General features: G+C 39.3%; 1 protein-coding gene across 6 annotated transcripts in view; it reads left to right on the top strand.

The window, feature by feature from the left end:
* LOC130921645 (MICOS complex subunit mic25-a-like) overlaps nucleotides 1–13,660 on the top strand; it is a 153,220-nt gene that overhangs the window by 99,845 nt on the left and 39,715 nt on the right. Inside the window, exon 10 of one of the 6 annotated variants that reach the window (XM_057845769.1) lies at nucleotides 3,452–3,771. The exons of 3 other annotated variants lie outside the window; for them this stretch is intronic. Coding sequence is in view for 2 of the 3 variants with exons in the window: in XM_057845770.1 (XP_057701753.1) it covers nucleotides 3,452–3,523 (72 nt within the window). In the remaining variant the exon portion in view is untranslated. Of the gene's footprint in view, nucleotides 1–3,451; nucleotides 3,772–13,660 lie in introns of those variants that run through there. 2 more of the 6 variants (XM_057845770.1, XM_057845772.1) reach the window with 2 other exon arrangements.

The following is a 13,660-nucleotide window of genomic DNA, read 5'->3' as shown; positions in this document are numbered from 1 at the left end:
CTGCGCGCCAATCTACCACTCAAGAGATCTGATGGACTCAAAAAGTGGGTTACTATTGCACATCAGTTTGAAAATCGACCGGACCCACCGTATTTTTACACGAGTGACTTCCGGTCTGCCCGATTCTAGCTACCGGTAGTAGTATTGATGCAGGAGGGTTGCGTCTCGCGTCAAATAATAAACTCTGCCGTTCTTTTTGCATGCGTCGTGTTGAGCCGCTTCTGGAACGCGTCTAACACGCGGCTGCACTGCGACTGGTGTACATTGGCTGATTGACTTTAACGCCCGCGTTTCACTGCGTTCTCGAGGCAGCCACGTTGTCGCGCCGTTCACGTTTCTGGGTTATACTGTCATACCGTGTTGGTCCTCATTATAGTAGAGAAGACGGAGTAAATATAATCTACACAAAGAAACTGTAACCCGATCGACTCACAGCCTCGAAAAGTAAGGGTTACATTACGTCAGAAACCTGTTCGGTACCGAGGACCACGTACCGAAACGATTCAATACAAATACATGTACCGTTACACCCTTATTACATATGATAGCACTATTCAGGACATTCAAGCATGCTTTACATTGGATTATTCACAAACTCATTTGGACATTGGGGACGGTAGTACCTGGATTGCCAAACTGGTGGTGGTCCCACTGTTTAAGAAGAGGTTCTGGAAGGTGCGTTCCAGTATAGACTGATCACACTCCTATGCCTCCCTTGAAAGGCTGATCTTGAAAAAGTGCATCTGTTAACCCGATAAATCAGCTGGCCATTCTATCGGTCGACCTTTTATAAGAAAGGTAATCACCCAAAAAATAAACATAACAGTTATCCTATTACCGTATTGGCCCGAATATAAGACGGCCCTGATTATAAGACGACCCCCTTTATAAGACTTATTTGCTCCACTGTAGTTTTGTTGAGAGGGGTTAATGCTGGCTGAGTTGCTGAGCTCAGAATCTGTCTGAATGGGCCTCAATCAGATGCCCAAACATCACATTAGATAACATTCACAGCAAATTAGACGTGAGCTTTTAACAGGAGTATCCTTGGCGTAGAGTGGTCTGCCAAATTCCACAACGGGTACAGCAAGGCTTTAGCCTTGCAAGCAAGACATTAGTTCCTGATTCATTGATTCATCATATAGTACCATCTCAACTATCCAACCGCTTCCCCAGTCATCTGATTTTGGAGCCAATCAGGAGACCGAGACGGGAGCTGCAGATGTGACCTGGGACTATCTGGTCGGATAAAATGTCGGAGTGCCAGTGTTGTTTTTGGCAGCCATTTTAATTTTCGTCTTAGTCTTTTGGATGGAAATACTTATTAGTCATAGTCATATTTTGATCATTTGAAAATGTGTTCATCTTCGTCTAGTTTTAGTCAACGAAAAATCTGACAAATTTTGTCAAGTTTTAGTCGACAATTCTCAAAATGTTTTTGTTTATGAACTTCAAAAGTTTTAGTCCATGAATAAATACCGTATTGGCCCGAATATAAGACGGCCCTCATTATAAGACGACCCCCTCTTTTTCAAGACTCAAGTTTGAAAAAACTTTAATACATAATTTATCACACAATCTATTGTGATAAAACAACAAAATTGCAATAACTGCATGAACCATCCAAGGGAAGTCTAACTGTAACTGTAGTCTTGAAACAAATCTGAATAAGGAAAAACATTGCAAGAAAAAATTGCAAACTGGTTAAACTTGAGAGAAGCTGAGATCTGTCATGACAGAACATCGCTTCAATGCTATCTGGCGCCATCGAGCGTCGTGAATGGGGAGAGTAGCTGAGGTCTGTCATGACAGAACATCGCTTCAATGATATCTGGTGCCATCTAGCGTCGTGAATGGGTTAGGCATGTGCCGGTATGAGATTTTGACGGTACGATAACCGTGGGCAAAAATACCGCGGTTTCACGGTATCACGGTATTGCAATTATAGCTCCAAAATGTGTTATTTTGAGATGTATGGGTTAAAAATATTTTTTTTCCATTGAACAGGACTTAAAAAAAAAATCAGAACATTGCAACGTTGCAAACTGGAACATGAATATATTGTTAAAATAAATTATCAATAAAAAAACAAATATTTCAAATAAAATTGAAATAAATATAACTTATAGACTATACCCACAGCCACAGCTCAAGTTGCTCAAGATTAGAGCAAGAACAAAACAATTTCCATAAAAAAAGTAAAAACACTTCTGAATATTTTTTTTTAATTTTACTGCATGACTTTTTTTTGAGGGTGGAAAAGCTCAAGTGAAGTTTTGCCATTTTCAGCCACTGTGTCAGCTCTAGTTATACATGTCACGCCTATGTGTTAAAAAACAAAGAATTCATAAGTTCATAAGTTAAAAATGTATAAGTTAGTTTAAAGTGTAAATATTGTTGTGGAAAGGTTTCATCTAAACAAAGAAGTAAAAAAAACATTGGCAACGAGACCTCTCCTTGATCCAGCGAACGTGGATTTGTGCTTAGGGCAAGAGCATCTTTCATTATTAGCGATCTTTGATGCTATCCCCTTTTCCTTTTCATTCAAGCGAATCAAGCTGGTTTTCTCACTCTGCGGCTGTAACACTCGACGAAGTTGCTCCCCCAGCTAAGCCTAGGCTAACATTCGTCTTTGTAAGCTTTGAGTTAGTTTGTATATTGAATTTGAAAGGAAATTGTGTGTTTTGTTTTTGGCGAACTTTTCATGGTGCTAAGCTGTTGATGCTACTCACACATGGAAAAATACAATTGTACAACGTTTTAAATGTATTAATTTTGTATATTCCACTTACCATGATCTGAGAGCTCAATAAATTGAAGAAAAGTACGCCTTATGTTTGGATGATTTGTTTTTGGGTTCACTGGCTGTCAAGCCGATAGCGTCACTTTCACACGCAGAAACAAACGGGAGGGGCTGAGCGCTGCTGCGCCAAGCCACTTCTGGCTGCATTTTTGACACATGAAAATTAGCGAATACCGTACTACGGTCTGACGGAAAATTTGAGTGGTTTTGAAACCGTGACGTTTTCACACCACGGTAAACCGTGAAACCGGTAACCGGCACATCCCTAGAATGGGTATAATGTCTAGACAGCGAATATAAGACGACCCCCTGTTTTCCACTATTATTTCAATGCAAAAAAACACTGTCTTATATTCGGACCAATACGGTATATCGGCTTTTATCGGGTCTTCTTGAAAAGTCCATAAAACGGCCCGATATATTAGCCGCCCAACAAATCGGTTGATCTTTAATGGACAGATTAGCACCAAAATAGCTAACATAAGTTCTTCTAATGTATCGGCTGTATGTCTCCCGCTCTTGAAAAGACACATATTGGCCCGATATATCGACTGACTGATATATTGGTTGACCTGTAGTCTATTCGGGGGTAGGTGCTGCAGAGGAGGCTTAGTCGGTAGGTCGATTCACATATTCCTGCTTGTTCAGGGCAAGTCCCACTTGGAGTCGACCCAGGACACGGTGGGCAGACCGTCTCCCAGCTGGCCCGAGAACACCTGATGGTCCCCATGGAGAATTTGATTGAAAGATTAAACATTTATTAGTCTCTTGAAATCAAGAAACCTTGAGAAATGCATTTATCTCTCACTCGACGCTTTCACTATTAGTCTTCATACCAAACAACACAGAGAACAATAACAAGGACAGAAGCCGCTAACGTGGATTGGATAAAAATGACACTAGTTGTGGAATTTGTGTCTTTAAATAGCCCATACAATCATAGCAAACACTCAGAATAAAAGCAATCTGTCTTTTCAAAATGCTACAACTGATTCTTTTGACATTCAAGTGATGTTCTTTGTGATAAAGCTCTCTAAATGTGTTGTTTTATTGTTTGGGGGGGGGGGGCTGCTAGTCTTCTTTCAATTTAGTTTTGAAAAAAGGAAGCAATTGTCTGTTTCTACATTTTCAACAATCAATACAGATCTTTTGAGTTGTCAGTGTTTACCAGATAGATTTCTTTGCCTTTGCCTTTTCTTTTTCTTCTATACACTAATAAATTAAATCAGTGGTGAACACATATTCCTTAAAAAAATGTCTGTAATCCTCACGGGCAATCTAACAATATACAGTGGGGCAAATAAGTATTTAGTCAACCACTAATTTTGCAAGTTCTCCCACTTGAAAATATTAGAAAGGCCTGTAAAACAACCATGAGAGACAGAATGTGGAAAAAAAAACAGAAAATCACATTGTTTGATTTTTAAAGAATTCATTTGCAAATCATGGTGGAAAATAAGTGTTTGGCCAATACCAATCAACATCTCAATACTTTATGTACCCTTTGTTGGCAATAACGGAGGCCAAACAATTTCTGTAACTCTTCACAAGCTTTTCACACACTGTTGCTGGTATTTTGGCCCATTCTTCCATGCAGATCTCCTCTAGAGCATTGATGTTTTGGGGCTGTCATTGGGCAACACGGACTTTCAACTCCCTCCACAGATTTTCTGTGGGGTTGAGATCTGGAGACTGGCTAGGCCACTCCAGGACCTTGAAATGCTTCTTACGAAGCCACTCCTTTGTTGCCCTTGCTGTGTGTTTGGGATCATTGTCATGCTGAAAGACCCAGTCATGTCTCATCTTCAATGCCCTTGCTGATGGAAGGAGATTTTCACTCAAAATCTCTCGATACATGGCCCCATTCATTCTTTCCTTTACCAGATCAGTCGTCCTGGTCCCTTTGCAGAAAAACAGCCCCAAAGCATGATGTTTCCACCCCTATGCTTCACAGTGGGTATGGTGTTCTTCGGCTGCAATTCAGTATTCTTTCTCCTCCAAACAAACCTGTGTTTCTACCAAAAAGTTCTATTTTGGTTTCATCTGACCATAACACATTCTCCCAGTCCTCTTCTGGATCATCTAAATGCTCTCTAGCAAAACACATACGGGCCTGGACGTGTACTGGCTTCAGCAGGGGGACACGTCTGGCAGTGCAGGATTTAAGTCCCTGGCGGCGCATTGTGTTACTGATAGTAGCCTTTGTTACTGTTGTCCCAGCTCTCTGTAGGTCATTCACTAGGTCCCCCCGTGTGGTTCTGGGATTTTTGCTCACCATTCTTGTTATCGTTTTGAAGCCACGGGGTGAGATCTTGCATGGAGCCCCAGATTGAGGGAAATTATCAGTGGTCTTGTATGTTCATATTCCATTTTCCATTAATTGCTCCCACAGTTGATTTCTTTACACCAAGCCTTCTACCTATTGCAGATTCAGTCTTCCCAGCCTGGTGCAGGTCTACAATTTTGTCTCTGATGTCCTTCGACAGCTCTTTGGTCTTGGCCATAGTAGAGTTTGGAGTGTGACTGACTTGTGGACAGGTGTCTTTCATACCGATAATGAGTTAAAACAGGTGCCATTAATACAGGTAACGAGCAGGGGTGAAAATGAGCCTGAACGGTCAGGAACGCAGTTCCGGTATAAGATTCAGGGCAAGAACGCAGTTCCGGTATAAGATTCAGGGCCGGAATGCAGTACAAGGTGCTTTGAGTCCGAAAATGTGACGGCAACTGTCAAAACACTATGTAAAAAAAAAAAATGCTAAGCTGCCACACATGCATTTCATCTCCAAGAAGAAAACAATCTACCAACATCAGATTTACCGACACAAGTGTTAACAACAAGCATAATAAAGTACTTGTGTAGCGTAATACGTTATAAATAAATATAAATATATATATATAAATATAATATATATAAATAATATTTATTATTTATTTTATTCCACGGACAGCAGGGATGTTTCCCCAGCTGCTGCAGTTATCAGAGTCTGATGATGATGAGTCACGTCAATGTGCGAATGCACGCAGCAAAGCAAAACGCCTGGACCCATTTATCCGTTCAATTGGCTAATATACTGACATGCGATCAGCAGAGATAGTTAGCTCTGATTGGTTCAAATGTGCATGTTTTCTGGAACAGCAAAAAAAAAAAAAAAAAAAAAAAAAGGTTTTTTTAATTGATGCGACAAAAAAGGGCAATGCAACATAAAATGGATCAAATCTTTAAGAGCAACAAAAGAGTTGAGGAGGCTTATTCATCATATTTAGTTTGATTTGCTCTGATGGGGAGGTTCACAACATCTTAGCTGTCAATGTGCACTTTGGACTTATATTTGTTCATTTATGTTAGGCTACTTATTCATTTCCTTATGATTTAAAAAGTCAATGTTTGCGCGATCTTCAAAATATAGTCAATTTCACTGCATAATATAGGTCATTTGTACTTACTTTTCTGAATGTATGTTACTTATGTCTTTATTATTAAAAAAAAACAAAGTAAATGTTTACATTGACTTCAAGACTTTAATTTAAATATAAATCTTGTGTTCTTAAGTAGTTAAAATTGAGATTTGGCATTTAGTATGTGAGGAAATGAGGAAAAATAGAAATTAGGAGATGGAGGTTGGGTTTATTGCTGTTTTTGTGAACATTTATTTTGCAAATCATTGAAAAAATACAATTTGAATCAAAATCAGTTTTTGTATGTGTTAGAGAAATAACGGTGCTAAAAAAAGTTTTCTTTGCATTTCAGTAGTTTAAGAGGTTTGAACCCCCCCCCCCCCCCCCCAAAAAAAAAAAAGAAAGAAAAATAAATAAATAAATAAAATTTCTGGCTCCGTGGCGACCTTCACATCAGGGAGTTCCGGCAAGAAATTCTAGCCGCTTTCACCCCTGGTAACGAGTGGAGCCTCGTTAGACCTCTTTAGAAGAAGTTAGACCTATTCGACAGCCAGAAATCTTGCTTGTTTGTAGGTGACCAAATACTTATTTTCCACTCTGATTTGGAAATAAATTCTGTAAAAATTAAACAATGTGATTTTCTGTTTTTTTTTCCGCATTCTGTCTCTTATGGTTGAGGTTTACCCATGTTGACAATAACATAGAGCAGGGCGGTAAACCGAAAATTTACCGTCACCGAAATTCTTCACGATGACCGACGTAATTTTGACCATGTCGGTAAATTCGGTAATTTAATAAAACAAGTAAATATAGTCTTTTTATCCCGCTTTGACGCTGTGTTGTTCGGCTATGTTCATTCCCCTTTAAGAAAGCAGACAGTGTGCTTACGTATGGAGTCACGTGGTTTTCAGGAAGCCAATCAAACAGAAGCCCGGTAGGCTAACGCAAGCGGCTAATGCTACAAGTAAACGGGATGGAGTCGGGCTTAAGTTAGCTTCGCCAAACTTTCACCCGACATTAAGTAAACTCTTGGCGGGTTCCAGACGGGCTTTCGCCCGCTGTCCTCCCTGGTTCTCACGATATCAGGAGAGGATGCTTTCTTCTGGTAGCCAAGCCACAGGCTAACGCTAGTGACTAACAACGGCTACAAATGAACGTGAAAGAGTCGGACAGCGGCTCTAACCTTGTTGAAACGGCTGAAATTAATGAGTGGACTGGGCACGGACTTCATGTAGCAATCATCATGTCGCGTTATTTGGCATCTCTGTGTGATTTCTCTGAAAGCTTTCATGATGGTAAAGCATATAATCCAACAGTGAAGCCTATATACTGTATAATATGACAGTTTAATGGCTACAGCTATTTTTCCTGTATGTGTTTGCTTTATTCTGCCATCATAAAATCTTAAATGTTTCATTGACATCAGAGCAATACAGCTTTAATCTGGTTGTGTCTGTGTGGGGGTTGCATGTATTAAAAAATGTTCTGGGAAAAAAAACAAACTGAAACCTTGACGCAAACACTTGTGTTGAATAATTATGTCACAGGAGCCATTACCAATAAGTTGTCTAAAGTGTACTGTTAAAGCTGCAAGTCATTTGTGTTAGAATGACATGTTTGCACAGTCGTCATATTGATTTTTATAATGTTGTACATTTTTCAAGTCATACAAGCTGTTATAAAAGTTCACACTAGAATTCTTATTGTTTACAAGATTTTTTTTAATACTTAATGTTTAGACTGCATGTGCAATTGTTAAATTGAAAGCTGGTTAAATAAATTTAACGAGAAACGGTTAATTTGTATTCCATGCATTGATTCAAATTATATAACAGTCTGCTTGGGCGAATTTATCGTCATTTATCGTTATCGAGGTAAATCTGCTCAATTTATCGTGATACGTACTTAAGGCCGTATCGCCCAGCCCTACTGAATAACAGGCCTCTCTAATCTTTTCAGAACTTGCACAATTGGTGGTTGACTAAATACTTATTTGCCCCACTGTACATGTTGACCAATCAAGCAGCGTGCATGTCCGGATGCAAAATACCCTGTAAAGCAAACATGAACATATCCTGTAAATTTGTCAACAAGTATTTGCACATTTTTAGCCTGTTCTCTTAAAACATATACTCATGTTGAAACACAATCAGATGATTCAATAGGCAGTCTGAGTAATAGTTTTAGTTAGAATGGGAAAAAGTCTTTATTTTCCAAAGTTACAGAGGGCTAAGCCAGACAAATGCCATGTTTATCCTTCATGGTATTATTTTATACACATCACAGAGATGGCAAATCATTGAAGTTCTCATAAAATTTCCAAGGACTGGAAGGTCACAATAATAAGGTTATCCTTGCCAACTTTTCAACCTTTCTATATGAGGATAATCTATAAGATGAAATCGCTCTTTTCAAGACTTATTCACACTAATCTTTTGAACAGTTGGATTTTCAAGTTGACCTTTAGACTTCTGAAGAGCGCTCTATCCGTGGCTCAAAACCTAAATGTTGCAAGATTTAAGATATACCTGAGTAAATGTAAAATGGCCACTATTTCAGAGCTTTAAAAAATATATATACTACAGTTTGAGTACGTCCTCTCTTTCTCTCATGTCCATCCTGCATGCCACTGAATAATCCTGCTGCTGTCACTGTTGATGTATTTTTCTGTCCCACTTCCCATCCTCCACACATCCATCTAGCCTTATTAAGACCTCTTCTACTGCTTGTCAATGCACACTTTGTCACATTAGTCTGTGCATTAGTTCTGATCTGCACTGCTGGCCATGGAGCTCTGTCAGGTCTCTGCAAGGTTTGGTTAACATGACAGGTTCTTCCTCCATCACTGCACGCACACACCCAAGTATAACATCCCTTTCATCGAGTGCATTGTAGTTCATGTTGTCTGCACAATGGCACAACTCTTCATTTAATTGGAAGCTGCATTAAAGTTGATTCAAAGAGGTTCAGAATCAGTGGATTGGAATTTAGGCCTGAAAGTGCCTGTGACAGTATAAAAAAAATAAAAAATAGCATCATTATGTGAATTAGAATCATATTTTGAGACGATTCGATTATATACAACAATTTGGCAAAGCGCATATGACGAGAAATTAGCTTTTTAATCTGCCGTTTAGCCCCGCCTGTCATTTTGGCGCTCTAGCGTCCCCAACTGGAGGTTGACGTCGGCAGGATCACGATTTTATCTGATTTAGAATCCATCCCATTGAGGGGGAATTATTCATAACGAGGAAAATGCGACGAAGAGAGCAGCAAAATGTCATTGTTTCAATCTCTCTACTCCAATAATTTTACATGATAAATGACCAGATATCAATAGGACGTGTCCCCCAAACTTCCCCAATTCCATTGACGTTTATGAAGGGTTCCGCCATTGACGGCCATGGACGTCCAAATTTCCCATTAATTTCTAATGGCATTAACGGGTTTGTTTGTCCATTCTATTGATGCCGATATACTTGGATTCCATTCACGCCGATGTAAGACAATGCCATTAGCCACGTTTACATGCTGACTTTTATTCATACCGATTCAAATCATTCCGAATGGAAATTTCAGATCAGCTGTTTACATGTTACTTCATCTATTCCGATCCAGCGTTTACATGTGACTGCCTTTATTCCGAAAGGACGTTTGACAACTGCCGTCTGACATCCGCAGATTAATCAAAACAAAGCGTCACGTTGCAAAACATGGAGATCGATCGTCGGAGTGCTGCTGTTTTAACTTTAACCCACTTGTTGTGTTTGTGGGGTCGTATCCGCTTCTGCTGTTTTGCTCTTTTGCCTTGTCGTAGCCGGTTTTCCACCGGTTTCTAATCTGGTTAACGCTCCGGTCTATTCCGGCTTCGTGTAACCTCTCGTGAACTTTTTTAAATAGTTCACTGTTCCTCGTTTTACGCCCGTCTAAGCGAGCAATTATATTCAATTCTTTTAAAGTTTGAATTAAATACAGTCTTTCCGCTGGACTCCAATTAGGTGCGCTGTGCTTGGAAGCCATGTTGCAAGTGACGTTACTTACGTCACAAAGTGACGTCACCACGTCAGTACGGAGCATGTGCAGAAAGAACGCAACCAGACACCATTCCGCTTCCCTGTTTTCATGATATAATTTTACTTCTAATCGGTTTGGGAAAAGGAATATTCCACCCCTGCGAATCGGAATGAAATTCCATTCAGTTTGGGCCTGTTCATTCCGAATGAGGTGTTTATATGGAACACATTTATTCGGTTTGAACAAATATTCCGATTATAATTGGAATATTTGGCTCCATGTAAACGTGGCAATTGATGGCCATGGACGTCAGCATTTTTCCCATTCATTTTCAATGGTAAAAAAAAAAAACAATGTCCTCAAATCCACAGGAAATGACCAAATATAATCGGACGTGTCCCCCAAACTTCCACGACACCATTGACGCTTATAAAGGGTGCTGCCACTTGCCACGTTTACGTGGAGCCAAATATTCAACAGCTGAATGAAATTAAGAGCGCTGTGCTTTAAACTCGTCCTGTTTATGAAAGTCGATTGTCATATGCTGTTGTTGTGTAGTAATGAGCAGACGTGACTTCAGCAGCGCTTGCTAACTTTTTTAATGCACCTACACACTAGATATCATGAAATGGCAAACTAGATGTGCTACGTCCCATGCCATTGGCTACGTGAGCCCGGAGTGATTATGGGATGAATTCTAAACTGTCATGACTGAATGGAAGTTAAGCAGGCCAAATCAATCCATACCAGTGACTATAGATAATGTTGCAAATATTGTTAATTCAGTATGTGACACAGATGGATTCGGACCACAAATAGGATGTCTTGCTCATGTAGTAAACCTAGCTGCTAAGAGAGCTGTAGCAGTCAACAATGTGCCCTGCCTCACTTTACAAACAGTAAAGATTGTTCTCAGCACTTTTATACAATTTTTTTCAGATCAGTAAGAAGTAAGCACATAAATATTATGCGCTAAAATGCATGTTTATATGATGGCAATTTAATTTTTGCTCGTTAGCAAAAAAAAAAAAAAAAAAAAAAACGAAACAAAAAATTATTATTTTTTTTTTTTACAGAGCATTAAATGTATTGAGTCGGATCGAAAATCGTGTGTCCGTATCAAAAATTGTACCGAACCGTGACTTAACTGTATCATTGCATCCCTATGGAACACCACTGCAGAAGCTATGACGGTAAAAGTTTTCATTTGCCTAAATGTTTAGGTTATTAAGTGTAATTTTTTTTTTTTTTTTTTTTTAAACACATTTTATTTATTCTGTTTCTGTGTGGTATCAATATTGTTTTTTACTTAAGAGGCATGGTCTATTGTTTTTAGTTGTGATTTCTTAAAAAGTATTTTTGAATTTAAGAGTTAATATTTATCGCGTTTAAATGGGTGTACTTCCTCTATTAATATATACTGTATTCTCACTGTGTTATTGTAAATTGGTTTTTAAAAAATTGGGGAGGGGGGCAATAATATCGCATATCGCAATAATTTATGAGAATAATTATCGCACACTAAAATTTGTTATCGCGACAGGCCTACCTGCAGCACATTTTGCTGGCGTGATGCGAGAAATAAACGAATTAATCGGCAAAATCAGCTGAATTCGCAGTCCTTCTGCATGCTATATAGCTATGCTGTATTGTGAGATGCTGACCGGCGTGACGTCACATTCGCAGTACTCCTCAATCCAGGAATCACTCATTTTCATGGCGCGGGATTCAAAAAATGTTAGATGGTTGCCCCAAGACCCTTCTGGTCTTATTGCTAAGCTATCAAATATCCCTTTCTATTTAAAGATTTTATTCAACCAGCAGACTTGACATCTTAACAGCACCTCCAAACTTTATGAACGTTTTAGTATTGCTGCAGGTGAGGTCAGGATGACGCTTTATAGCTCAATTGTATGTGAAATAGCACGCCAGTTTCATGGAATCAATTTTAAAGTATTTATTACATGAAATACTGTACATATAAATTTTTACTTTTTTTCTCAGCTGTGTTTTGACTACTAAGTTGACGCAAAAGCCTTTGACAGTTTAAAGGCACTGTTCCTGTGTATGCTTTGAAGGAATTTTCCAAAGCAGACAGGTTCTTCCTTTCCACTTCACTATTTGTTATGAAAAGGAAAATTAAATTGCATGGCATGAAATAATTACGAGCTGAAGCTGAAAGTATTATTGATGTTTTTGGAATAACTCCGTGCAATTTTTGAAGTAAGATTTTAACATGACTAGTTTACATACTTTGTAGAAGTCTAATTCCTCTGTAGAATATTATTTTTTAAAAATCTCATGTTAACTTGTTTCTTGTCAATCTGCAAAGAGAGTTAATGATGGTCGCCAATGCGTTTTAGGAGACTTGACAGAATAAACATTTCTGCTAAGTCGTCCACGTTTAATAGTACTCATCTGTGAAAAATTAATATTCTTTTTCTTCAGGAATTGGATGTCACAAGATGACTGTTTCAACTTTTTGACCAGTTTTTCATATAAATTTTGAAATCCAAGTTGAACTTTTGGTAGTTCAAACTTCAGTGTATATTCATTCATGTACTAGTATATGTAATGTAGTGCAGGGGTCCTCATCTGCCGGCCGCGGCCCGGTACCGGTCCGTGGGGCATTTGCTACCGTGCCACACAGAAATAATCATTTATTAACGACTGCATTCTGGCCGAATTAACCCTGTGCCCCTGCTTAACACACCAATATCCCTGTCTACTCTAGATATAATAATACAGGATAGATTAGAATGTCGTCATAGAAATCCATTGATTGGACTGCTAGCAGTACATCTTGTTTTGTGTATATAATACAGGGTGACCCAAAAAAAACGGGCCCCAACTCTAATTAGGCCCCGTTTCTTAGTGTTTCGTCCGAATGAAATTAAACTTTGGTCATAACTAGTTTATTATATTCAAAACATCACATCAAAACACTAGGGTCTTTGGCCTTTTTTCCTCCGTTCTACAGCATATGTTCTAGATGGCCTCTATTTAGCTCCATGCATTTCTTGAGGCGCTACTTCATTGGGTCTGGAGCAGTACTTCTCAAATAGTGGGGCGCGCCCCCCTGGGGGGGCGCAGAGCAATGCCAGGGGGGGGCGCATGTGACCTCGGGGAACATGTTTTTTTTTTTTTTTTTTTTTTTGTTTTTGTTTTTTTTTTGCCGTACTGGAATAAAGTGTACTTGCACATCCACTCAGTAGGTGGCAGTGGCGCTCTCATTTTCAGAGTGCGCGCAGTATTTTTGAACTAAGGAAGAGCACTCAGCACACACAGACAACAGATTGAAGAGCAGTGTGCCACCGCCGTTTTCGAAAGCCGTTTTCCGACCGGACTCACTCACGCAGCGACCCACTGTCTTGTCCGGTTCTCACGTCGCCGCCCGAGAAGTGCCATTTTCGGCTTGGGATCGTCACGACGACTGCCCTCACC

Source organism: Corythoichthys intestinalis, chromosome 9 (assembly GCF_030265065.1).
Source record: "Corythoichthys intestinalis isolate RoL2023-P3 chromosome 9, ASM3026506v1, whole genome shotgun sequence".
Taxonomy (NCBI): Eukaryota; Metazoa; Chordata; class Actinopteri; order Syngnathiformes; family Syngnathidae; genus Corythoichthys; species Corythoichthys intestinalis.
The sequence above is the reverse complement of the archived record's forward strand: the minus strand, read 5'-3'. Positions and strand labels throughout refer to the sequence as shown.